The sequence below is a fragment of the Ovis aries genome, chromosome 12 (assembly GCF_016772045.2).
Source record: "Ovis aries strain OAR_USU_Benz2616 breed Rambouillet chromosome 12, ARS-UI_Ramb_v3.0, whole genome shotgun sequence".
Classification (NCBI taxonomy): domain Eukaryota; kingdom Metazoa; phylum Chordata; class Mammalia; order Artiodactyla; family Bovidae; genus Ovis; species Ovis aries.
In genome coordinates, this window is record NC_056065.1 from 31,559,984 (window position 1) to 31,587,974 (window position 27,991).

General features: G+C 38.2%; 1 protein-coding gene across 3 annotated transcripts in view; it reads right to left on the reverse strand.

The window, feature by feature from the left end:
- EFCAB2 (EF-hand calcium binding domain 2) overlaps positions 1–27,991 on the reverse strand; it is a 145,392-nt gene that overhangs the window by 108,335 nt on the left and 9,066 nt on the right. Inside the window, exon 2 of one of the 3 annotated variants that reach the window (XM_060396070.1) lies at positions 1–27,991. This exon is cut by the window's right edge and continues 8,524 nt beyond it. The exons of the other annotated variants lie outside the window; for them this stretch is intronic. Within the exon in view, the coding sequence (XP_060252053.1) occupies positions 5,051–6,157 (1,107 nt within the window). The 5' untranslated portion in view covers positions 6,158–27,991 and the 3' untranslated portion in view covers positions 1–5,050. 3 annotated transcript variants of the gene reach the window in all.

The window sequence follows — 27,991 nt, forward strand, 5'->3', positions numbered from 1 at the left end:
TGGGTCATGAAGATCTTTTTTGTACAGTTCTTCTGTGTCTTCTTGCCACCTCTTCTTAATAGCTTCTGCTTCTGTTAGGTCCATACCATTTGTCCTTTATTGAGCCCGTCTTTGCATGAAATGTTCCCTTGGTATCTCTAATTTTCTTGAAGAGATCTCTAGTCTTTCCCATTCTGTTGTTTTCCTCTATTTCTTTGCATTGATCACTGAGGACAGCTTTCTTATCTCTTCTTGCTGTTCTTTGGAACTCTGCATTCAGATGCTTATATCTTTCCTTTTCCCCTTTGCTTTTCACTTCTCTTCTTTTCACAGCTATTTGTAAGGCCTCCCCAGACAGCCATTTTGCTTTTTTGCATTTCTTTTCCATGGGGATGGTCTTGATCCCTGTCTCCTCTACAATATCACAAACCTCATTCCATAGTTCATCAGGCACTCTTATCTATCAGATTTAGTCCCTTAAATCTATTTCTCACTTCCACTGTATAATCATAAGGGATTTGATTTAGGTCATACCTGAATGGTGTAGTGGTTTTCCCTACTTTCTTCAATTTAAGTCTGAATTTGGCAATAAAGAGCTCATGATCTGAGTATTAGATACTAATTACTATGGTTAAATATGAACTTAAATAAGTTTCTGTTTCAAAATATTGTATCACGGGATCAAGACTATTCGAATTGATGAGACTAACATGAATGAAGTCTTATGGAGAAAAACAATTGAAAACCTTTGACCAGTCTATTATTTAAATAGATTAAAATAAGGCAAGGTTGATTTTTTTAATGCAATTACTCTGGCAGACTCCAACAGTCATAACTGGTAGCTGAGAATGCTACCTGAAAGAGTAAACCCAGATCTCAAGATGAAAATAGCACCTATCGTACAGGCTGCCTACTGTATTTTAAAACTAGTAAGAAAAACAAATCTTTAATAGAGTAGCATGTGTGCATGCTCAGTAGCTCAGTCCTGTCCGACTCTGCAACTCCATGGACTGTAGCCTGCTAGATTCCTCTGTTCATGGAATTTTCGAGGCAAGAATACTGGAGTAGGTTGCCATTTCCTTCTCCAGGGGACTCTTCCTGAGCCAGGGACCTAACCTATGTCTCTTGGATCTCCTGCATTGTCAGGAGGATTCCTTTCCACTGTGGCACCTGCAAAGCCCTGGATAGAATAGACACAACAGTAATAAATACACTTCATCCTAATTCAAATGTCTTGTTGGTTATAAAATTAAAGCGCACATCACAGGGCAACTAAGCCCGAGCACTACAACTACTGAGCTGGTGCTCTGGAGCCTGCTAGCTGTAACTACTGAAGCCCGAGCACCTAGAGAACGCCACCACAAAGAGAAGCCTGAGACTGACTTGAGAAAGCCCGTGCACAGCAACAATGGCCCAGCACAGCCAAAAATAAAATAGATAAAATGTTATGAAATAATAAAGGGCATACATATTTTAGACAATAAATCAAGTTTAACAATTCTAACACTCCTGAATACTACTATCAAAGGTTCCAAGTAGTTAAGCCAATCAAGAAGCTAAAACCAAACTAAAGCATCATGTTCCCTTCTTGCCCTTTAGTATCCCTGACTTCTTTTTTTTATTTAGATTCTTCATCTTCAAAATACAAAAAGCCAGATTGTGTATATCATTGCCAAAATATAAGACTCAGTCTCATAATATTTGGCTAAAATACCGTGGTAACAAGTCAGAAAGCTATATTAACCTATTTACATGTTAACAGCCTAATGGAAGCTTTAAAAAGTTTTTATTGCTGTCAGAAAAAAAATAAACTATTTAAATTAAAATGAAAGTACAAGAATATGTCTTTGCAACAATGGATGTGAATATATGCCAAAAATATTAATATTTGGCAACTTATACTGATTAAGTCAGTATTTCAAAACAACAATTAAAATAATGCCTGATGGAAAAACAACTTTTATCAGGAAAAAATCTTGAGGATTAGAATATAACAAATGAGATACTTGAAATAATTATGTCTTAAGAAACAGACCTTTTTTAACCTAAAAGTATATTAAAACAGAATGTAATGTGATCAAATGTGCTATCACTAATTTTTAAAATGATTTTGGTAATCAAAGTACTTCTCTCTATGAATTTGTGTGTATATAACATTATTTAAGTTGGTACAAGTTTAAGTTGGTCCAGTATATCTTCGTTAGTTATTAACATACAGATGATTTTTTGCAAATTTTTGAGAAATTTCCAAAATGTTTGGCTGATGACATATTTAGGCCAGTAGAGAAGAAAAAAGACAACTGAAAACCTGGGAATCAAGAACTGAAACAAAATTTAGAAGTCATTTAGCCCTCTCAACTAATGAGAAAATCCCCTCTGAAATGTGCTTATGTGGTTGTGGATCAAGGTTTGGTTTATTGTCCTCCACTGTGTGACTAATCACTCATTTTTGTTTTCGGTTTTAAGAAGCATTGCACTTAAAAAGGTGACCAAGACCACCATTAAGAATGGTGAAAAATATGTTCACATAGCTCTTAAAAAAAAGAAATCCATACTCAGTCCTCATTCACAAGGCATAAAGTCTCAATTAAATTTAACTCTTTATTAGTCATATCAATAGAAAAGTAAAGTCATAATTCATAAATGTGACAAATGTGCTCTGGAAATAATAAATCTCTTGCTATAGAATATGTTTAAACTATAACTTTAACATATATGAATAAATGCTTGGGAATTCCTTGACAGTTCAATGGTAAGGACTGGGCACTTTCACTGCAGTGGCCTGGATTTGATCCCTGGTAAGAACTAAGATCCCTCAAGCTGCACGGTGCAGTTTTTAAAAAATGCTTGGTTGATAATCCAAGTAATTCCACTTATTTAATTCATGGTTACATCTAATTCAACATCAAAAATGTTATCTCAAAAATTAAGTAAAGCTAAAATATAATAAGCAAGTGTTCAGCAAGGTAGATGCAGTTTTGTGAAGCTTGGGAAAAATATTAGCAATAACATTTAATTTCACAGAAATGTCACATTCAGCAGGTGTTCTAAAAAATGTTACTTTTTATAGCATGCTCACTTAGCAAATGAGCACTTTCATAAAATGGTCAAATGGTGAAATAATATCAGACATACTAGTTAACAAGCACATTTTAAAAATGTAATTAATTACTTTATTTTAATTGGAGGCTAATTACTTTACAATATTGTGGTGGTTTTTGCCATACATTGACATGAATCAGCCACAGGTGTACAGGTGTCCCACCATACTGAATCCCCCACCCTATCGCTCTGGGTTGTCCCAGAGCACCAACTTTGAGTGCCCTGCTTCATGCATTGAACTTGCACTGGTCATCTATTTTACGTATGGTAATAAATATACATGTTTCAATGCTATTCTCTCATATCGTCCCACCCTCGCCTTCTCCCACAGTCCAAAAGTCTATTCTTTGCATCTGTGTCTTTTTTGCTGTCTTGAATATAGGGTCATCATTACCATCTTTCTAAATTTCATATATATGTGTTAATATACTGTATTGGTGTTTCTCTTTCTGACTTACTTCACTCTGTATAATAGGCTCCAGTTTCATTCACCTCATTAGAACTGACTCAAATGTGTTCTTTTTTATAGCTGAGTAACATTTTATTGTGTTTATGTACCACAACTTCCTTATTCATACCGACAGACATCTGGGTTACTTCCATGTCCTAGCTATTGTAAACAGTGCTGCAGTGAACACTGGGATACATGTGTCTCTTTCAACTCTGGTTTCCTCAGTGTGTATGCCCAGTAGTGGGATTGCTGGGTTGTGTGGCAGTTCTAGTTCCAGTTTTTTAAGGAATCTCCACACTGTTCTCCATAGTGGCTGTACCAGTTTGCATTCTCACCAACAGTCTAAGAAGATTCCCTTTCCTTCACACCCTCTCTAGCATTTATTGTTTGTAGACTTTTGGATGGCAACATTCTGGCCAGTGTGAGATGGTACCTCATTGTGGTTTTGATTTGCATTTTTCTGATAATGAGTGATGTTGAGCACCTTTTCATGTTTGTTAGCCATCTGTATGTCTTCTTCGGAGAAATGTGTGTTTAGTTCTTTGGCCCATTTTTGTTTGGGGTTTTTTTAATATAAATTTACTTATTTTAATTGGAGGCTAATTACTTTACAATATTGTATTGGTTTTGCCATACATCAACATGAATCCATCATGAGTGTACATGTGTTCCCCATCCTGAATTCCCCTCCCACCTCCCTCCCCATCCCATTTCTCTGGGTCATCCCAGTGAACTAGCCCCAAGCATCCTGTACCTAGACTGGCAATTCATTTCGCATATGATAATATACATGTTTCAATGCCATTCTCCCAAATCATCCCACCTTCGCCCTCTCCCACAGAATCCAAAAGACTGTTCTATACATCTGTGTCTCTTTTGCTGTCTCGCATACAGGGTTATCATTACCATCTTTCTAAATTCCATATATATACTTTATTATACTGTATTGGTGTTTTTCTTTCTGGCTTACTTTCTCTGTATAATAGGCTCCAGCTTCATCCACCTCATTAGAATTGATTCAAATGTATCCTTTTTAATGGCTGAGTAATACTCCATTGTGTATACATACCACAGCTTTCTTATCCATTCGTCTACTGATGGAGATCTAAGTTGCTTCCATGTCCTGGCTATTATAAACAGTGCTGCGATGAACACTGGGGTACACGTGTCTCTTTTGATTCTGGTTTCATTGGTGTGTATGTCCAGCAGTGGGATTGCTGGGTCATATGGCAGTTCTAGTTCCAGTTTCTTAAGGAATCTCCACACTGTTCTCCATAGTGGCTGTACTAGTTTGCATTCCCACCAACAGTGTAAGAGGGCTCCCTTTTCTCCACACCCTCTCCAGCATTTAATGATTATAGACTTTTGGATAGCAGCCATTCTGACTGGCATGAAATGGTACCTCATTGTGGTTTTGATTTGTGTTTCTCTGATAATGAGTGATGTTGAGCATCTTTTCATGTGTTTGTTAGCCATCCGTATGTCTTCTTTGGAGAAATGTCTGTTTAGTTCTTTGGCTCATTTTTTGATTGGGTCGTTTATTTTTCTGGAATTGAGCTGCAGGAGTTGCTTGTATATTTTTGAGATCAATTCTTTGTCAGTTGCTTCACTTGCTATTATTTTCTCCCATTCTGAAGGCTGTCTTTTCACCTTGCCTATAGTTTTCTTTGTTGTGCAGAAGCTTTTAATTTTAATTAGGTCCCATTTGTTTATTTCTGCTTTTATTTCCAATATTCTGGGAGGTGGGTCATAGAGGATCCTGCTGTGATTTATGTCAGAGAGTGTTTTGCCTATGTTCTCCTCTAGGAGTTTTATTGTTTCTGGTCTTATGTTTAGATCTTTAATCCATTTTGAGTTTATTTTTGTGTATGGTGTTAGAAAGTGTTCTAGTTTCATTCTTTTACAAGTGGTTGACCAGTTTTCCCAGCACCACTTGTTAAAGAGATTGTCTTTAATCCATTGTATATTCTTGCCTCCTTTGTTGAAGATAAGGTGTCCATTAATGCATGGGTTTATCTCTGGGCTTTCTATTTTGTTCCACTGATCTATATTTCTGTCTTTGTGCCAGTACCATACTGTCTTGATGACTGTGGCTTTGTAGTACAGCCTGAAGTCAGGCAGGTTGATTCCTCCAGTTCCATTCTTCTTTCTCAAGATTGCTTTGGCTATTCGAGGTTTTTTGTATTTCCATACAAATTGTGAAATTATTTGTTCTAGCTCTGTGAAAAATACCTCTGGTAGCTTGATAGGGATTGCATTGAATCTGTAGATTGCTTTGGGTAGTATACTCATTTTCACTATATTGATTCTTCCGATCCATGAACATGGTATATTTATCCATCTATTAGTGTCTTCTTTGATTTCTTTCACCAGTGTTTTATAGTTTTCTATATATAGGTCTTTCATTTCTTTAGGTAGATATATTCCTAAGTATTTTATTCTTTTCATAGCAATGGTGAATGGAATTATTTCCTTAATTTCTTTTTCTACTTTCTCATTATTAGTGTATAGGAATGCAAGGGATTTCTGTGTGTTAATTTTATATCCTGCAACTTTACTATATTCGTTGATTAGCTCTAGTAATTTTCTGGTGGAGTATTTAGGGTTTTCTATGTAGAGGATCATGTCATCTGCAAATAGTGAGAGTTTTACTTCTTCTTTTTCAATTTGGATTCCTTTTATTTCTTTTTCTGCTCTGATTGCTGTGGCCAAAACTTCCAAAACTATGTTGAACAGCAGAGGTTAGAGTGGGCACCCTTGTCTTGTTCCTGACTTTAGGGGAAATGCTTTCAATTTTTCACCATTGAGGATAATGTTTGTGGTAGGTTGGTCAGATATACCTTTTATTATGTTGAGGTATGTTCCTTCTATTCCTGCTTTCTGGAGGGTTTTTTTTTTTTTAATCATAAATGGATGTTGAATTTTGTCAAAGGCTTTCTCTGCATCTATTGAGATAATCATATGGCTTTTATTTTTCAATTTGTTAATGTGGTGTATTACACTGATTGATTTGGGGATACTGAAGAATCCTTGCATCCCTGGGATAAAGCCCACTTGGTCATGATGGATGATCTTTTTAATGTGTTGTTGGATTCTGTTTGCTAGAATTTTGTTAAGGATTTTTGCACCTATGTTCATCAGTGATATTGGCCTATAGTTTTCTATTTTTGCGGCATCTTTTTCAGGTTTTGGTATTAGGGTGATGGTGCCCTCATAGAATGAGTTTGGAAGTTTACCTTCCTCTGCAATTTTCTGGATGAGTTTTAGTAGGATAGGTGTTAGCTCTTCTCTAAATTTTTGGTAGAATTCAGCTGTGAAACCATCACAGCTGGTCCTGGGCTTTTGTTTGCTGGGAGATTTCTGATTACAGTTTCAATTTCCATCCTTGCAATGGGTCTGTTAAGATTTTCTATTTCTTCCTGGTTCAGTTTTGGAAGGTTGTACTTTTCTAAGAATTTGTCCATTTCTTCCAAGTTGGCATATAGTTGCTGATAGTAGTCTCTTATGATCCTTTGTATTTCTATGTTGTCTATTGCAATCTCTCCATTTTCATTTCTAATTTTGTTGATTTGATTTTTCTCCCTTTGTTTCTTGATGAGTCTGGCTAATGGTCTGTCAATTTTATTTATCTTCTCAAAGAATCAGCTTTTGGCTTTGTTGATTTTTGATATGGTCTCTTTTGTTTCTTTTGCATTTATTTCTGCTCTAATTTTTAAGATTTCTTTCCTTTACTAACTCTGGGGTTCTTCATTTCTTCCTTTCCTAGTTGCTTTAGGTGTAGAGTTAGTTTATTTACTTGACTTTTTTCTTGTTTCTTGAGGTATGCCTGTATTGCTATGAACCCTCCCCTTAGCACTGCTTTTACAGTGTCCCATAGGTTTTGGGTTGTTGTGTTTTCATTTTCATTCATTTCTATGCATATTTTGATTTTTTTTAAATTTCTTCTGTGATTTGTTGGTTATTCAGCAGCATGTTGTTCAGCCTCCATCTGTTGGAATTCTTAATAGTTTTTCTCCTGTAATTGAGATCTAATCTTACTGCATTGGGTCAGAAAAGATGCTTGGAATGATTTCAATTTTTTTGAATTTACCAAGGCTAGATTTATGGCCCATGGTGTGATCTATCCTGGAGAAGGTTCCATGTGTGCTTGAGAAAAAGGTGAAATTCATTGTTTTGGGGTGAAATGTCCTATAGATATCAATTAGGTCTAACTGGTCTATTGTATCATTTAAAGTTTGTGTTTCCTTGTTAATTTTCTGTTGAGTTGATCTATCCATAGGTGTGAGTGGGGTATTAAAGTCTCCCACTATTATTTATTGTTAATTTCCCCTTTCATACTTGTTAGCATTTGTCTCATATTGCGGTGCTCCTATGTTGGGTGCATATATATTTACAATTGTTATATCTTCTTCTTGGATTGATCCTTTGATCATGATGTAGTGGTCTTCTTTGTCTCTTTTCACAGCCTTTGTTTTAAAGTCTGTTTTATCTGATATGAGTATTGCTACTCCTGCTTTCTTTTGGTCTCTATTTGTGTGGAATATCTTTTCCAGCCCTTCACTTTCAGTCTGAATGTGTCCCTTGTTTCGGGGTGGGTCTCTTGTAGACAACATATATAGGGGTCTTGTTTTTGTATCCATTCAGCCAGTCTTTGTCTTTTGGTTGGGGCATTCAACCCATTTACATTTAAGGTAATTATTGATAAGTATGATCCCATTACCATTTACTTTATTGTTTTGGGGTTCAAGTTTATACCTCTTTCTGTGTTTCCTGTCTAGAGAAGATCCTTTAGCATTTGTTGGAGAGCTGGTTTGGTGGTGCTGAATTCTCTCAGCTTTTGCTTGTCTGTAAAGCTTTTGATTTCTCCTTCATATTTGAATGAGAACCTTGCTAGGTACAATAATCTGGGATGTAGGTTATTTTCTTTCATCACTTTAAGTATGTCCTGCCATTCCCTCCTGGCCTAAAGAGTTTCTATTGAAAGCTGTTATCTTTATGGGAATCCCCTTGTGTGTTATTTGTTGTTTTTCCCTTGCTGCTTTTAATATTTGTTCTTTGTGTTTGATCTTTATTAATTTCATTAGTATGTGTCTTGGGGTGTTTTGCCTTGGGTTTATCCTGTTTGGGACTCTCTGGGTTTCTTGGACTTGGGTGATTATTTCCTTCCCCATTTTAGGGAATTTTTCAACTGTTATCTCCTTGAGTATTTTCACATGGTCTTTCTTTTTGTCTTCTTCTTCTGGGACTCCTGTGATTCGAATGTTGGGGCATTTAACATTGTCCTGGAGATCTCTGAGATTGTCCTCATTTCTTTTAAGTCATTTTTCTTTTTTCCTCCCTGTTTCATTTATTTCTACCACTCTATCTTCTACCTCACTTATCCTATCTTCTGCCTCTGTCATTCTACTGTTGGTTCCCTCTAGAGTGTTTTTGATCTCATTTATTGCATTATTCATTATATATTGACTCTTTTTTATTTCTTTTAGGTCTTTGTTAAACCTTTCTTGCATCTTCTCAATCCTTGTCTCCACGCTATTTATCTGTAACTCCAATTTGTTTTCAAGATTTTGGATCATTTTCACTATCATTATTTGAAATTCTTTATCAGGTAGATTCCCTATTTCTTCCTCTTTTGTTTGGTCTGGTGGGCATTTATCCTGTTCCTTTACCTGCTGGGTATTTATCTGCCTCTTCATCTTGTTTATATTGCTGTGTTTAGGGTGGCCTTTCCATATTCTGGCAGTTTGTGGAGTTCTCTTTATTGTGGATTTTCCTCGCTGTGGGTGGGGTTGGACGGGTGGCTTGTCAAGGTGTTCTGATGTGTGGAGCTGGATTTCTTCTCTCTGGAGTGCAATGAAGTATCCAGTAATGAGTTATGAGATGTCAATGGGTTTGGTGTGACTTTGGGCAGCCTGTATATTGATGCTCAGGGCTATGTCCCTGTGTTGCTGGAGAATTTGCGTGGTATGTCTTGCTCTGGAACTAGTTGGCCCTTGGGTGGTGCTTGGTTTCAGTGTAGGTATGGAGGCATTTGATGAGCTCCTATCAATTAATGTTCCCTGGGGTCAGGAGTTCTCTGGCGTTCTCAGGATTTGGACGTAAGCCTCCTGTCTCTGGTTTTCAGTCTTATTCTTACAGTAGCCTCAAACTTCTCCATCTATACAGCACCAATGATAAAACATCTAGTTTAAAGATGAAAAGTTTCTCCACAGTGAGGGACACCCAGAGACGTTCACAGAGTTACATGGAGAAGAGAAGAGGGAGGAGGGAGATAGAGGTGACCAGGAGGAGAAGAGGGGGAATCAAAAGAGGAGAGAGGAAGCTAGCCTGTAATTGCTTCCCTATGTGCTCTCCACAGTCTGGACCACTCAGAGATGTTCACGGAGTTACACAGAGAAGAGAAGAGGGAGGAAGAGACAGAGGTGGCCAGGAGGATAAAGGGGGGAATCAAAAAGAGAGAGATAGATCCAGCCAGTACTCAGTTCCCTAAGTGCTATCCACAGTCTGGAACACACAAAGAGATTCACAGAGTTGGGTAGAGAAGAGAAGGGGAAGGAGGAGATAGAGGTGACCTGGTGGAGAAAAAGGAGAGTCCAAAGGGGAAGAGAGCAGTCAAGCCAGTAATCTCGCTCCCAAGTAAAAATGGGTACTGAAGATTGGGTTCTTAAAGGTACAAAATTGATAACAAATATAAAAAAGCAAAGTTTAAAAATCTACAGTAGAGGTTGGATTCTCAAAAATACAATATTAAAGAAAAAAGTCACAAAAATTATAAAATATATATATATGAAGTTTGCTTTAAAAAATAGGGTCTTTTTTTTTTACAAAGTAATAGTAGGTTACAAAAATGAAAATTAAAGGAGTAATTGAGGACTTAAAAATAAATCTCTTTTTTAATTTAAAGAATGATAATAGTAAAACTATATCTAGGACTTTCTCTGATGTTGTGGACAGTGTGGGCTCAGTTCATTTTCAGATAGTTCCTTGATCCGGCTGATAGTTCTCTGCCGGGGTCCAGCCCCGGTGGATCCAGGGTGATTCGATCTATAGGTCCCTTCCTATGTAGTCGGTGCTAACTACAGGGTTTTAATCTATTGCACCTGTCACTTCCAAGCGGTTCCCTCTGTTTGTTTCAGCTTCTTCTGTTTGCTGGTCTCTTCATTTCCGCCCTGACACAAGGGGGCAGTGGTGGACACTTTTTTAGGCTCATTTGTTCAGTCGTGCTGTGGGGAGGGAGGAACCCTGCAAACAAATAACACTGGCATGTCCTCGCAGTGTCTCAGCCACACTGGGTTTAACCCTGCTCACAGCGTGTGTGCTCTCCCTGTCTACACTGCTCAGGCTCTATGTTGCTCTGCCAGGAAATGTCTGAGGCCAGCCCTGGGTTGTATGCACTTCCCAGGTCTAAGCCGCGCAGGTTCAGGTACTTGGGTACTCCACAAAGGCGCAGACTCGGTTGGGCCTGCGTTTTATGCCCTTCCCAGGTCTGAGCAGCTCAGGCGACCAGGTGCTTGGCAAGCACAGTCACTGTGACTTATCGCCTTCCCTGTCCCTGCTGCTCGGTTTTCTGGGTGTACAACTGGTGCACCTTCTCAGGTGTGCCGTGTGTCTCTTCTGGGGAGCTAATCTCTGGCTGTGACCCTCCCGGCAGATGTCGACCGTCCAGATTCCCAAGAAGTCTTGGTTAGCAACGAAGCCTGCTTGCAGTTTGGTAGATGATGCCTCTCTGGGGCCGTGATTGCCCCCTTTCAGCTCTGGCTGCCCTTGTCTGCCTGTCTCCGGAGGGGGATGGGCTGGTCCACAGCCAGTAGCTCTACTCAGTCCTTTGTTCTGTGAGCAGGCCTGTAGGTGTCTTAGGTTAGGGCTTTTCGTGGGATAACTATCCCACAGTCTGGTTTGCTATCTCAAGTTAGTTCCCTCAGATTGCCCTCGGGGCATACAGGCCCAGTCTTTACTCTAAGCAATGCCGTGCCTCTCTGTCCAGCCCCTGCTTGCTAGTGGCGGATGCGGGCGTCTGCACTGCTTCTCTGCTGGGAGTTACCCTTGAGCACGTAAGCTGTGGGTTTTAATTATTTATTTATTTTTTCTCCCAGTTATGTTGCCCTCTGAGGTTCCAAGGCTCACCACAGACTCGCCAGTGAGAGTGTTTCCTGGTATTCGGAAACTTTAATGTTTTTTAAGACTCCCTTCCCGGGACTGATCTCCATCCCTACCTCTTTTGTCTCTCTTTTTATCTTTTATATTTTTTCCTACCTCCTTTCAAAGACAATGGGCTGCTTTTCTGGGTGCCTGATGTCCTCTGCCAGCATTCAGAAGTTGTTTTGTGGAATTCACTCAGCGTTCAAATGTTCTTTTGATAAATTTGTGGGGGAGAAAGTGGTCTCCCCATCCTATCCGTCCGCCGTCTTAGGACCACCTCACCCTTTGGCCCATTTTTGGATTGGGTTGTTCATTTTTCTGGTATTGAGCTGCATGAGCTACTTGCATATTTTGGAGATTATTTGTCAGTTGTTTAGTTTGCTATTATTTTCTCCCATTCTAAAGACTGCCTTTTCACCTTGCTTATAGTTTCCTTCATTGTGCAAAAGCTTTTAAGTTTAATTAGGTCCCATTTGTTTATTTTTGTTTTTAATTCCATTACTCTGGGAAGTGGGTCATAGAGGATATTGCTATGATTTATGTCAGAGAGTGTTCTACTTATGTTTTCCTCTAAGAGTTTTATAGTTTCTCGTCTTATGTTTAGATCTTTAATCCATTTTAAGTTTATTTTTGTGTATGGTGTTAGAAAGTTTCATTCTTTACAGGTGGTTGACCATTTCCCCAGCACCACTTATTAAAGAGATTGTCTTTTCTCCATTGTATATTTTTGCCTCCTTTATCAAAGATAAGGTGTCCACAGGTGTATGGATTTATCTCTGGGCTTTCTATTTTGTTCCATTGATCTATATTTCTGTCCTTGTGCCAGTACCATACTGTCTTGATGACAGTATGTAGCTTTGTAGTATAGTCTGAAGTAAGGCAGGTTGATTCCTCCAGTTCCATTCTTTCTCAAGATTGCTTTGGCTATTCAGGGTTTTTTTGTGTTTCCATACTGCTGCTAAGTAGCTTCAATCATGTCTGACTCTGTGTGACCCCATAGAGGGCAGCCCACCAGGCTCCTCCGTCCCTGGGATTCTCCAGGCAAGAACAGTGGAGTGGGTTGCCATTTCCTTCTCCAATGTATGAAAGTGAAAAGTGAAAGTGAAATCGCTCAGTCATGTTTGACTCTTTGCGATCCCATGGACTGCAGCCTACCAGGCCCCTCCATCCATGGGATATTCCAGGCAAGAGTACTGGAGTGGCGTGCCATTGCCATTGTGTTTCCATAAGTATTGTGAAATTATTTGCTCTAGCTCTGTGAAAAATACTACCGGTAGTTTGATAGGGATTGTGCTGAATCTATAGATTGCTTTGGGTAATATACTCATTTTTCCAATCCATGAACATGGCATACTTTTCTATCTATTTGTGTCATCTTTGATTTCTTTCATCAGTGTTATAAAACTATAAAGTTTCCTATATATAGGTCTTTTGTTTCTTTAGGTAAATTTATTCCTAAGTATTCTATTCTTTTCATTGCAATGGTGAATGGAATTGTTTCCTTAATTTCTCTGTTTTCTCATTGTTAGTGTATAGGAATGCAAGGGACTTGTGTATTGATTTTATATCCTGCAACTTTACTATATTCATTGATTAGCTCTAGTAATTTTCTGGTGGTGTCCTTAGAGTTTTCTATGTAGTGGATCATGTCATCTGCAAACAGTGAGAGTTTTACTCCATCTTTTCCAATCTGGATTCCTTTTATTTCTTTTTCTGCTCTGATTGCTGTGGCTAGGACTTCCAAAACTATGTTGAATAGCAGTGGTGGGAGTGGGCACCCTTGTCTCATTCCTGATTTTAGAGGAAATGTTTTCAGTTTTTCACCATTGAGGATAATGTTTGCTGTGGGTTTGTCATATATGGCTTTTATTATGCTGAGGTATGTTCCTTCCATGCCTGCTTTCTGGTGAGTTTTTATCATAAATGGGTGTTGAATTTTGTCGAAGACTTTCTCTGCATCTATGGAGATAATCATATGGTTTTTATCTTCCATTTGTTAATATGGTATATCATATTGATTGATTTGTGAATACTGAAGAATCCTTGCATCCCTAGGATAAAGCTCACTTGGTCATGATGTATGATCTTTTTAATATGTTGTTGGATTCTGTTTGCTAGAATTTTGTTGAGGATTTTTGCATCTATGTTCATCAGTGATACTGGCCTGTAGTTTTCTTTTTTTGTGGCATCTTTGTCTGGTTTTGGTATTAGGGTGATGTTTACCTCAGAATGAGTTCAGGAGTTTACCTTCCTCTGAAATTTTCTGGAAGAGTGAGTAGGACAGGTTTTAGCTCTTCTCTAAATTTTTGGTAGAATTCACCTGTGAAACCATCTGGTCCTGGGCTTTTGTTTGTCAAAAGACTTTTGATTACACCTTTGATTTCTGTAAACAACCACATTTTTATAACAGAATGACTGTAATATATGTCAGAGTATCTTGTATATTTTTTAAACATATTGTATGCTGACAAAGATTTATTTTTATAAAGTAAGAATCTTAGAAGTATTTTTAAGTGTGTCAACAAACAGGAACACTTTTCAGTTATTGTGTACCCTCCATTTTCCATGCATTCTTATGAGTATTTATTAAAAACTAATTCTTAAATGTGCTTTTAAAAATCATATCCTGTAGGTTAGCTTTGTTCAATTTTTTTCTCCTCCTTAAAAAACAATTCAAAATAATAATATTGTATAACAGTTTTAGAAAAGAAACTAAAAAGCATGAGAAAAAATTCGAGTTTTTGCTCCTTTACTTCCTTATAATTGGATGTAACTAGAAAAAGTGTGGGAGGAGACTTGATGTTATTAAGGGTCTTTTTCAGTAACACACATTAAAGGAATAGCGATTTTATTCTAAGGGCAATAGGTATCAAAGTAGGGTTTATCAAGTAGGGAGTATCTGACTAGATTTATTATCAAGAAAGATCACTCTTGCTGCTAGGAGGAAATCTCAATTGGAAACAAAGAAATGGCTAGTGATCTGCAGAAAGTGTATCCTCAGTGTGTCCTATTCTTTCCCATGCTGTAATCACTTGATGGGGGTGCCCAAGTTGTCCTTCCCCAACCCTCATCAGACTGCAAATTCAGTAAGTCATAGGCTTCATCGGTTCTCATCACTTCTAGGTAGTATGTATTCCAGGATCCCAGCAGAGAGACATTCTACAAAAGAGCTGACCATTAATCTTCAAAGCTATCAAAGTGATCATGAAAAATAAAGAGAGTCTGAGACTGTCACAGCCAAGAGGAATGTAAAGAGACATGACAGCTAAATGCAATGTAGTATCAGAGGTGGGATCCTGGAAAAGAAAAGGGCATTGGGTAAAAATTAAGGAAAACTGAATAAAGAATGGATACAGGACGCTTGGGGGTGGTGCACGGGGATGATCCAGAGACATGATATGGGGTGGGAGGGGGGTTCAGGATTGGGAACTCATGTACACCCGTGGAGGATTCATGTCAATGTATAGCAAAACCAATACAGTATTGTAAAGTAAAATAAAGTAAAACTAAAAATTAAAAACAAAACAAAACAAAAAAGAAATAAAAAAGTTACTAACCTCTTACTTTGAAAAAGTTTTGCCACCATTTCTAGGTTGCAGCACAGTATCTGACTACCTGGGTTTAAAGATCAGATCCATCAGACTATGCCAAAGCCTTTCACTGTGTGGATCACAATCAACTGTGGAAAATTCTGAAAGAGATGGGAAGACCAAACCACCTGACCTGCCTCTTGAGAAACCTATATGCAGGTCGGGAAGCAACAGTTAGAACTGGACATGGAACAACAGACTGGTTCCAAATAGGAAAAGGAGTACATCAAGGCTGTACATTGTCACCCTGCTTCTTTATATGCAGAGTACATCATGAGAAACGGTGGTCTGGAAGAAGCACAAGCTGGAATCAAGATTGCCGGAAGAAATATCAATAACCTCAGATATGCAGATGACACCACCCTTATGGCAGAAAGTGAAGAGGAGCTAAAAAGCCTCTTGATGAAAGTGAAAGTGGAGAGTGAAAAAGTTGGCTTAAAGCTCAACATTCAGAAAATGAAGATCATGGCATCTGGTCCCATCACTTCATGGGAAATAGATGGAGAAACAGTGGAAACAGTGTCAGATTTTATTTTGGGGGGCTCCAAAATCATTGCAGATGGTGACTGCAGCCACGAAATTAAAAGATGCTTACTCCTTGGGAGGAAAGTTGTGACCAACCGAGACAGCATATTGAAAAGCAGAGACATTACTTTGCCAACAAAGGTCCATCTAGTCAAGGCTATGGTTTTCCCAGTGGTCATGTATGGATGTGAGAGTTGGACTGTGAGGAAAGCTGAACACCAAAGAATTGATGCTTTTGAACTGTGGTGTTGGAGAAGACTCTTGAGAGTCCCTTGGACTGCAAGGAGATCCAACCAGTCCATTCTGAAGGAGATCAGCCCTGGGTGTTCTTTGGAAGGAATGATGATAAAGCTGAAACTCCAGTACTTTGGCTACCTCATGCAAAGAGTTGACTCATTGGAAAAGACTTTGATGCTGGGAGGGATTGGGGGCAGGAGAAGAAGGGGACAACAGAGGATGAGATGGCTGGATGGCATCACTGACTCGATGGCCGTGAGTCTGAGTGAACTCCGGGAGTTGGTGATGGACAGGGAGGCCTGGTGTGCTGCGATTCATGGGGTCACAAAGAGTCAGACTCGACTGAGCGACTGAACTGAACTGAACTGAACCTTTTGGACAGGTAACCTAATTGCTCAATACTCAGTTTCTCTCATCTGCAAAAAGGTATCAAGACTGTCTTAATGTCACAAGGTTGTTTTGAAAGCTACTACCAGAACTACAGTAATATTCAATAAAAGTTACCCATTATCAGAATTTTTTTTTAATTTGAGCAAAGTTACTTAGTATCTGAAGAAAGTAAGTTATATAAATTTGACTGAGAGAAATTAAGTTTTCTGTTACAGTTGACCCTTGAACAACTGTAAATACTACAATACTACAAGAGTCCAGAGTTGATTGAATTTGAGATACAGACCATGGACAAGGAAGAATCACCTATATAAGGAGGACCAGTATAAATTATATGCAGATATGCAACTATGCTGTGGGTGGCATCCCCCCAACCCCACATTGTTCAAGAGTCAACTGTACTCATTTACATGAAATGTAATGAAAGAGAAAAAAGGAAAAACTCTATTAAATAATTTCACCCAGGATTATTAGCATTGGTTTGCATGCGTGTGTTAGTCACTCAGTTGTGTCTGACTCTGCGACCCCATGGACTATGACCCACCAGGCTCCGCTGTCCATGGAATTCTCCAGGCAAGAAACTGTAGTTGGCACCCATTCCCTTCTCCGGGGGATCTTCCTGACCCAGGGATCAAACCTGGATCTCTTGCATTGCAGGCAGCTTCTTTACCATCTGAGCCACCAGGGAAGCCTGAGCTTCCTACACTGGTTTCCAAGAAGTCGTAAACCTTACCAGAATCTGTTGGTATCTCACTAATATTTTTTGAACTAGTAATTACTATTGTAATAGTAATCTAACTATTGGGTTAGATATGCAAATCATCTTTTTAAAAATAGGGACTAAATAGGGACTTCCCTAGTGGTCCAGTGGTTAAGACTCCATGTTCCCAAAGCAGGAGGTCCCAGTTCATTCCCTGGTTAGGGAACTAGATCCCACATGCTGCAACTAAGATCCAGTGCAGCCAAATAAATTAATGTTAAAAAAAAAGATTTAAAAATACAAATAAAATGTATATATTTTATATTATTTACATTATTCATAGTTGTTCCTACCCTTCTAGGTCACAAAAGCATACAGCAAACTTCTTTTTTATAAAATAAATATAACTAAATTAATACAATACAATAATAAAATACCTTTTAATTGGTGAAATCTCAGAGGCAAGTTATATTACTGCACAGTAATTACTTTTACCTTCTTCCCATATTACACATTACCAAAGCCAACAATTTGACATATTTGTTTTTCAGCAATAGAAATACTAGGGCTAAAAATTATCTATTATACTAAGTTAAAATCAAACCATACCAAGACAAAACCAAAACTGTGCTATTCTTAGTTGCTCAGTCACGTCCGATTCTTTGTGACCCCATGGACTATAACCCACCAGGTTCCTCTGTCCATGCGGATTCTCCAGGCAAGAATACTGGAGTAGGTTGCCATGTCCTCCTCCAGGGGATCTTCCCAACTCAGGGACTGAACTCAGGTCTCCAGCATTGCAGGTGGATTCTTTACCATCTGAGTCACTAGGGAAGCCCCAAACCAAAACTACTTAACATTTAATTTCAAAAGAGGAAATTAATGATAATAAATACAGAAGGAGCTATATTAACCAAAATATATGTCAAACTGCTTAAGAAAACAGAGAGGCTTTTGTTTTGTTTCCTTTCCCTCTGTCCCATTGAGTGATAGCTGCCACTGACACAGTCCCAGGGCAAGGACGAAATCAAGGGTTACCAAATACTGGCCCCACTACCCAGGGAGAATAGAGAAGTTTTTAAATATCACAGGTGGGTTTTTTTTTTAAAGCTAAGATGTCTGTATATATATTTAAATACTAGGTACTCAAAACTCCACCTACATAAATTAAGAGAAAATAATAAGCGTCAAGAGAAATCCTTATCATGAGACCTGTTTAAAACACACAACAAAGAAGGTAAAGAAATGCATTCCAAGTTAATTAACTAGAAGTATAAATTATGTTATTGTTCTATTTGACCCAAATAATGCCAATACCTATTCCAGAGATATGCTGTTAAAAAAGAAAATGTTAAGAACCCATTAAGGTGTTTTGGGGGGAGGAGGCATTCTTAATAAATTCTTATTTTATAAATGGCTTGATCCAAAAACAATTTATCACCAAAACACCTGGCTTAAAATACTGTATGGTATTCGCTCATGATCTAGCTTTATGTTACTATTTGCTTTCATTTATCAAATATTTATTGATCATGTACCAGAAATACATTTTAATTTAAAAGGAAACCAAACCAGCTACAGTGAACTATAATAGCAGATGTGCTAAAACTCAGCAAAGTATGTAGACAGTGTTATAGAAGCACAAGAGTGACACCCATCTCAGTGTTTAGAGTGAGACTTAGGTAAAGATGAAGAAATAGTCAGAAATGGAAATGGAGAGGCATTAATTCATCCCTAACCCTCTTCAAATCTCAACATCCAGTCACAAAGAAATTCAGAATCTCTAGGCTCTAAAACCTTCTTACCTATTTCCTCTGCTACCACCTACCCTAGTCCAAGATAACACCATCATCACCTGCTCTTGCCCTGGTCCAATCTGCCACAGTGTAGGCAAAGGACCTTGGACCTCTTAAAAACATAAACTGAATTGTATTATCTCCCTAGTTAAAAGGCTTCAATGACTTCCTCTTGCTCTTGGATAGAGGTCAGTACCCCTGACCTGGTCATCTAATAGGTGTGGTTTCAGCCTACCGTCTTACAGTCTCACCCACCCTCACTTCTTCACACCAGCTACACTGACCCTTATTCAATATTTCTAGTAAGCCATGCTCCTTTATTTATTCAGGCTTTTGAATCTGCAGTCCTTTTAGCTGCAAACTAGTAGGTTTGGGGGGCTTCCTCGGTGACTCAGTGGTAAAGAATCTGCCTGCCAGTACAGGAGACATGGGTTCTATTCCTGTGTCAGGAATAACCCCTGCAGAAGGAAATGACAACCCACTCCAGTATTCCTGCCTAGTAAATCCCCTGGATAGAGGAGTCTGGCAGGCTACAGTCCATAGGGTCGCAAACAAGTCGGACATAATTTAGCAACTACACAACAACAACAGTAGGTTTTTCAGAATAGGGAATGCCACACTCAAAGCCCCTGAAGTAAGAAAAAATTAACTCAGGGGTCCCTCTTCTAGAACTTTTTGAATTTATCCCAAATATCACTGAATTATGGTTCTCTTCTCTACGGTATATAATCTCTTAAGACGGTAAGACCCAAATATGTTCTATTCTCCAATGTCCATCACAGTGCCTGACACACTAAGTAATTAGTGATATAATATATAGAACTCTTACTACATACTTTACCACTGTATGAGGTAGCTTCTAATTTACTCCTCATTTAACATGCAAAGAAGTTAGAATAGTTATGTACCTAGCCTAAAATTGTTGCTGTTGTTCAGTCACTAAGTCATGTCCAACTCTTTTGAGATCCAGCTATTAAGAGGTAGAGCTGGAATTCAAATCCATAAAGACTTACTATCAATTTCATGTTCTGAACCACTAAACAATACGATTTATTCAAGAAAGCCCAGGATGAGAAAACAATATATACAGAGGCTTAGAACTTTCATTATGGAAAAAACAAATAAACTGTCCATTATGGTACAATATAGAAGGCATGAAGGGTGGCACCTACCAGACTTGTGATTGATTAGAGAAGAACCTGGAGAACTAAAACATCATAGTCTGCTCTATTAGAGAATTAGACCATACTAAGGCAATGGTGATGGACAGGGAGGCCTGCTGTACTGTGATTCAGGGGGCCGCAGAGAGTCGGACACGACTGAGTGACTGAACTGAACTGAACTGAACTGAAGGCAATGGGAAACATGAAAGGTTTCTGACAGAGAATTCATCATCAGATAAGCAGATTTTCAACATGGTAAATGAAAATAAGTAAAACAAGAGGCTTTTGCAATAATTCAGTAGATGCACATGTACGTATGAATAAATTGAAGAAGCTCCTATTTTTATGACTTGTACTTTCTCTGTCATATAAGAAGTGAAAAAATGAATAGGGAGGATGCCCACTCTTATCACTTCTATTGAACATAGTATTGGAAATCCTAGCCACAGAAATCAGACAAAAAAAATAAAACATATCCAAATTGGAAGGGAAGAGGTAAAACTGTCACTATTTGCAAATGACAAGATACTCTATGCAAAGGCATTAAATTCTCCACACAAAAACCATTAGAGCCAATAAATGAATTCAGCAAGGTAGCAGGATACAAGATTAATATAAATAAATTTGTTGCATTACTTTATACTAAAGAAATATCAGAAATAGAATGCAAAAATATAATCCTGCTTAAAATTAGGTCAAAAAGAAATACCTAGGAATAGACTTAAACAAGGAGGTGAAAGACCTATATGCTGAAAATTATAAAACATTGATAAAGGAAATTGAAAATTATCAAAAGAATGGAAAGATCTCTCATGCTCTTGGATTGGGAGAACTCATATTGTTAACATGGCTTATCCCACACAAAGCAATCTACAGGTCTCATACAATCACTATCAAACTACCCATGACATTTTTCACAGAACTAGAACAAATAATATTAAAATTTACACGGACCCACAAAAGACCCAGAATTGCCAAAGGAATCTTGATGAAAAAGAACAAAGCTGGAGGCATAATCCTTCTACACTTCAGAGATTACTGCTGCTGCTGCTGCTGCTGCTAAGTCACTTCAGTCGTGTCTGACTCTGTGCGACCCCATAGATGGCAGCCCACCAGGCTCCCCCGTCCCTGGGATTTTCCAGGCAAGGACACTGGAGTGGGTTGCCATTTCCTTCTCCAATGCATGAAAGTGAAAAGTGATAGTTAAGTCACTTAGTCGTATCTGACCCTCAGCGACCCCATGGACTGCAGCCTTCCAGACTCCTCCGTCCATGGGATATTCCAGGCAAGAGTACTGGAGTGGGGTGCCATTGCCTTCTCTGTCAGAGACTACTACAAAGCTATAATAATCAAAACAGCCTAATGTTGGCATAAAAAAGATATATGGACCAATGAAACAGAATAGGGAGCCCAGAAATAAACCCACATACTTACAGTCAATTAATATAGAGCAAGACAGCAATCAAATACAACAGAGAAAAGATAATCTCTTCAGTAAGTGGTGTTGGGAATACTGGGCTGCCACTTGTAAATTAATGAAATTAGGACATTCCCTCACACCATATACAAAAATGAACTCAAAATGTTTTAAACACCTAAATATAAGACATGACACCATGAAGAGACTCCTAGAAGAGAACATAAGCAAAACATTCTCAGACATAAATTGTAGGAATATTTTCTTAGTCTCCCAAGGCAAAAGAAATAAAAACAAAAGTAAACAAATATAACCTAATCAAAATTAAAAGTTTTACACAGCAAAGTAAACTGTCAAGAATATAAACACCCCATACAATTAACTATCGAAAAACAAACAACCTAATCAAAGACCTAAGTAGACATTTCTCCAAAAAGACATACAGGTGCCCAACAGGCACAAGAAAAGACACTCAACATGACTAATTATTAATGTGAACCAAAACTAGAATGAGGTATCACCTCATACTGGTTAGAATGGCTATCATCAAAAAAAGTCTATAGATAATAAATGCTAGAGGGAGTGTGAAGGAAAGGGAACCCTCCTACACTGTTGATGGGAGTGTAAATTAGTACAGACACTTTTGCAAACAGTATGGAGTTTCCTTTAAAAACTAAAAATAGAGTTACACACACACACACACACACACAGGAATATTACTCAGTTATTAAAAAGAATATTATTTGCAACAACATGGATGGGCCTAGAGAATATTATACTAACTGAAGTCAGTCCGAAAAAGACTAATATTATATGATATCATTTATATGTAGAATCTGAAAAATAATACAAATGAATCTATATACAAAACAGAAACAGATTCACAGATACGGAAAACAAACTAATGGTTACTAAAGAGGAAAGAGTAGGGAGGAGGAATAAACTAGGAGTATGGGATGAACAGACACAAAATACTGCATATAAAATAGGTAAGCAGTAAGGATTTACTGTATATAGTACAAGGCACTATGTTCAATATCTTATAATAACCTACAATGGAAAATAATCTGAAAAAAAGAAATATATATCTATCTAAACTACTGCTGTATACCTGAAACTAACACAATACTATAAATCAACCATACTTAAATTTTTTTAAGTGTATCCAAATTAAACTTCATAGAGATTTTACATAAGAGATTATCTTTGTTCCTAGGAAATATATACCAAAGTATTAAGGAAGAAAGCGGTACAACTGCAACATACTACTCCTAAATGTTTCAAGTAAAGAATATACATATATAACAGATCTATACAACAAGTTATATGTATATATATGAGAGAGAGTGATAAAATGTGACAAAATATTGAAATTAATCTGGGTAAAGGGAATGCGGGAATTCTCTGTACTATTACAATTTTTCTGTAAATTTGAAATTACTTTACAAAATTATTATTCAAAATTATTCTTAAAAATAATCAGTGATGAATAAAAAGGCAGTTCAAGAATGAAATATCTGAATTGAGGATGTCAGAGGTCGCACAGTTCTAGATGTTATAAGATACAAGTTCAGCCATGAAAGTGGGCAGTTGAAGTATAATGCAGACAAAGTCATTGAAACTGGTCACATTTGAAACACTTTCCCTCTCATTTCATTATATTGCACAGTTTCTATGAAACTTCACTTACTGATTTCACCTTTCACTCTTCTTTTGAAGCCTTTAGTGCTTATGCTATTTTATAATGTAGTTACCAATGCAAATCTACTAACCAATTAAAAAGTTGCATAGTTCCCTTTCCTTTTAACTAATGAAGATCTTAATTATTAGAATTTCAAATCTCTATCTCTTTGACATCCTATTAAACAGACTACCACTTTTCAGGTTTATTATCTTGGGTCCTACTCAGAAGTATTTGAGAGTCCCATGGACTGCAAAGAGATCAAATCGGTCAATCCTAAAGGAAATCAACCCTGAATATTCATTGGAAGGGCTGATGCTGAAGCTACAATACTTTGGCCATCTGATGAGAAGAGCCAACTCATTGGAAAAGACCCTGATGCTGGGAAAGATTGAAGGCAAAAGGAGATGCAGGTGGCAGAGGATGAGAAAGTTAGACAGCATCACTGACTCAATGGACATGAATCTGAGCAAACTCTGGGAGATAGTGAAGGACAGGGAAGCCTGGTGTGCTGCAGTCCATGGAGTTGCAAAGAGTCAGACAAAACTTAGCAACTGAACAACAACAACAGAAGTATTTAACATGTGTGATACTATTAAACTGAATACAAATGTTACCGTCAGCTACTATATCAAAGTTGGTGATAATAATAGCACATCGCCCCCTACTGTGCCAGGCATCCCTGCATCCTGAATTTCTCTGACTTAAATTTCCAGAAGTTATCACCTGGTTACGCCAAAGGATGAGAGATCCAACCACTTGCCTTATGACTTTCATCCAACCCCCCATATTTAGTCTCACTCCACACACAGGCCATCAGAGGTGGCTGCTGCCTCCAGTTCTAAAAATTACCAGGATTTCACAGCTCCCCTTGGTTTGTTTCTTTTTGGCTCCCTCCTCCACAGGCTTATGTTTATTTTCTTTGGTTCTGCTAAGTTAGTAGCCACTCATTCATCCATTTAATAAATTATTATCTCCTCTAGCAATGTCTTTTTATAAACCCCTATTATCTCCTCTCCTATTCTCTTTATCTTTGTAAGCCTATGCCTTTTTTTTTTTTTTTTAATTCTTTTACTGTCATTCTGTGGGATTTCAGTAAGGGCAAAAATAAACACGGGTACTCAATCATCATGTTGAAGCAGAAATGCCATTCTAGCATTTTAAACAATGAAGTTGGATTTAAAATATAATTTCCAATCTAAGTGCTTCTGCAAATGTAACAAGGGTAGCTCTGAACTATTTTCAATATTTTTAGAAGGTTAAAAAAAAAACACATTTACCCTTGAAAAGACCATGCAAGATGACACTAAACTACTTTACTCAATGTTACCCTTGGTTCATTTATTCCTTCAACAAAGATGTACAGATTGATTACAATAAATCCTATAATTGGTCTAAATCCCAAGGAATTGATAGAAAGTGAAATAAAGTCTCTAACTTCATGAAGTTTTCACTGTAGCAGGACAGACAAACAATAAGCAAATATGTATCTTATTCTAATCATAAGCTCTGACTGGCAATTGTGTATCTTCGATTAATTAACCATTTTTAAAAGAAAATAATGTAATTAGTAAAAAGGATCACAATAAGTACTCATAGAATTTAGAAATGAGATTATCTTCTGTAACTCATAAATAACTAGTATGAACCAACAAAGAGGAGAAGGAATGAAATCATTTTTCCAAAGGGGATAGACAGTGGGGATCAAAGCTGTCAAAACATTCTTGTTACAAGACATTCATTGACCATTTACAGTGGTGGCATTATTCTGCAGCATTATTTATAGCACAGAAAATCTGGAAACAGTGCAGACATCCAGTAGTCAGGGAAAGCCTCTGCTAAGTCTGCTAACTCACTTCAGTCATGTCCGACTCTGTGTGACACCATAGACGGCAGCCTACCAGGCTCCCCCATCCCTGGGATTCTCCAGGCAAGAACACTGGAGTGGGCTGCCATTTCCTTCTCCAATGTACGAAAGTGAAAAGTGAAAAGTGAAAGTGAAGTCGCTCAGTCATGTCCGACTTTTCTCGACCCCATGGACTGCAGCCTACCAGGCTCCTCCACCCATGGGATTTTCCAGGCAAGAGTACTGGAGTGGGGTGCCATTAGTTAAATATAATTCATAAATATAATAAATGCAGCTATTAAAAATAATGCTGAGAAATACTGATTCACTGAAAAAGTGCTTATAATAGTAAGTACAAAAGCTGGATATAAAACTATATACATTGTAATCTCAAATCTGTAAAACAAAACAAAATACAAATCTGTCTAGAAAAAACCTAGAAGCAAATACACTGAAACTTTACCCTAGAATCTAGATCAATGGTTTTTAATAGCATCCTCATACTCCAGTAACTTTGTTAGAAATGCAGATTCTCAAGAGCCCACCCTCAGCCCACCAGCCCCAGACTTACAGGTGAAGAAACTCTGGGAATGGTGCTTAGCAATCTGTGGTTTAACTAGCCCTTCAGGTGAGGCTGAAGTTCATTAAAGTTTGGGAACTACTGCTCCAGATAAGGAGATCATGGGCCAAGTTTTCCTTCCTTTTATAATAAAATTCCCCTTGACTTCTCTATGTGGGGTATAGAGACTAAGAGCATTGGCTTTGGAGTCAGACAGACTTGAACGTGAGTCCTTGTTTCAGCAGTTAGCTAAGTGGCTGGCCTTGGTCATACTGCTTTACCTGTCTATCAACAGTACTCTAATCCACGCTCTCCTGCTTTACATTGTTTCTGACAAGAAGCCTAGGTAAGGCTTCTTTCTTTTTTTCTGACTTCTTTCAGGATTTTCTTGTTATCTTTGGTTTTCTGCAGTTTGAAATATAATATACCTAGGCATAGCATTCAGGTATGACCTAAATCAAATCCCTTATGATTATACAGTGGAAGTGAGAAATAGATTTAAGGGCCTAGGTCTGATAGATAGAGTGCCTGATGAACTATGGAATGAGGTTCATGACATTGTACAGGAGACAGGGATCAAGACCATCTCCATGGAAAAGAAATGCAACAAAGCAAAATGGCTGTCTGGGGAGGCCTTACAAATAGCTGTGAAAAGAAGAGAGGCGAAAAGCAAAGGAGAAAAGGAAAGATATACGCATCCAAATGCAGAGTTCCAAAGAATAGCTAGAAGAGATAAGAAAGCCTTCTTCAGCGATCAATGCAAAGAAATAGAGGCATACAACAGAATGGGAAAGACTGGAGATCTCTTCAAGAAAATCAGAGATACCAAGGGAACAGTTCATGCAAAGATAGGTGCAATAAAGGACAGAAATGGTATGGACCTAACAGAAGCAGAAGATATTAAGAAGAGGTGGCAAGAATACACAGAAGAACTGTACAAAAAAGATCTTCACGACCCAGATAATCATGATGATGTGATCACTAATCTAGAGCCAGACATCTTGGAAAGTGAAGTCAAGTGGGCCTTAGAAAGCATCACACGAACAAAGCTAGTGGAGGTGATGGAATTCCAGTTGAGCTGTCTCAAATCCTGAAAGATATGCTGTGAAAGTGCAGCACTCAATATGCCAGCAAACTTGGAAAACTCAGCAGTGGCCACAGGACTGGAAAAGGTCAGTTTTCATTCCAATTCCAAAGAAAGGCAATGCAAAAGAATGCTCAAACTACCGCACAATCGCACTCATCTCACATGCTAGTAAAGTAATGCTCAAAATTCTCCAAGCCAGGCTTCAGCAATATGTGAACCGTGAACTTCCAGATGTTCAAGCTGGTTAGAAAAGGCAGAGGAACCAGAGATCCAGAGATCAAATTGCCAACATCTGCTGGATCATGGAAAAAGCAAGAGAGTTCCACAAAAACATCTATTTCTGCTTTATTGACTATGCCAAAGCCTTTGACTGTGTGGATCACAATAAACTGTGGGAAATTCTGAAAGAGATGGGAATACCAGACCACCTAACCTGCCTCTTGAGAAACCTGTATGCAGCTCAAGAAGCAACAGTTAGAACTGGACATGGAACAACAGACTGGTTCCAAATAGGAAAAGGAGTACGTCAAGGCTATATATTGTCACCCTGCTTATTTAACTTCTATGCAGAGTACATCATGAGAAACGCTGGACTGGAAGAAACACAAGCTGGAATCAAGACTGCTGGGAGAAATATCAATTACCTCAGATATGCAGATGACATCACCCTTATGGCAGAAAGTGAAGAGGAACTAAAAAGCCTCTTGATGAAAGTGAAAGAGGAGAACGAGAAAGTTGGCTTAAAGCTCAACATTCAGAAAATGAAGATCATGGCATCCGGTCCCATCACTTCATGGCAAATAGATAGGGAAACGGTGTCAGACTTTATTTTTGGGGGCTCCAAAATCACTGCAGATGGTGACTGCAGCCATGAAATTAAAAGACACTTACTCCTTGGAAGAAAAGTTATGACCAACCTAGATAGCATATTCAAAAGCAGAGACATTACTTTGCCAACTAAGGTCCGTCTAGTCAAGGCTATGGTTTTTCCTGTGGTCATGCATGGATGTGAGAGTTGGACTGTGAAGAAGGCTGAGTGCCGAAGAATTGATGCTTTTGAACTGTGGTGTTGGAGAAGACTCTTGAGAGTCCCTTGGACTGCAAGGAGATCCAACCAGTCCATTCTGAAGGAGATCAGCCCTGGGATTTCTTTGGAAGGACTGATGCTAAAGCTGAAACTCCAGTACTTTGGCCACCGAGAGTTGACTCATTGGAAAAGACTCTGATGCTGGGAGGGATTGGGGGCAGGAGGAGAAGGGGACGACAGAGGATGAGATGGCTGGATGGCATCACTGACTCGATGTACGTTAAGTCTGAGTGAACTCCAGG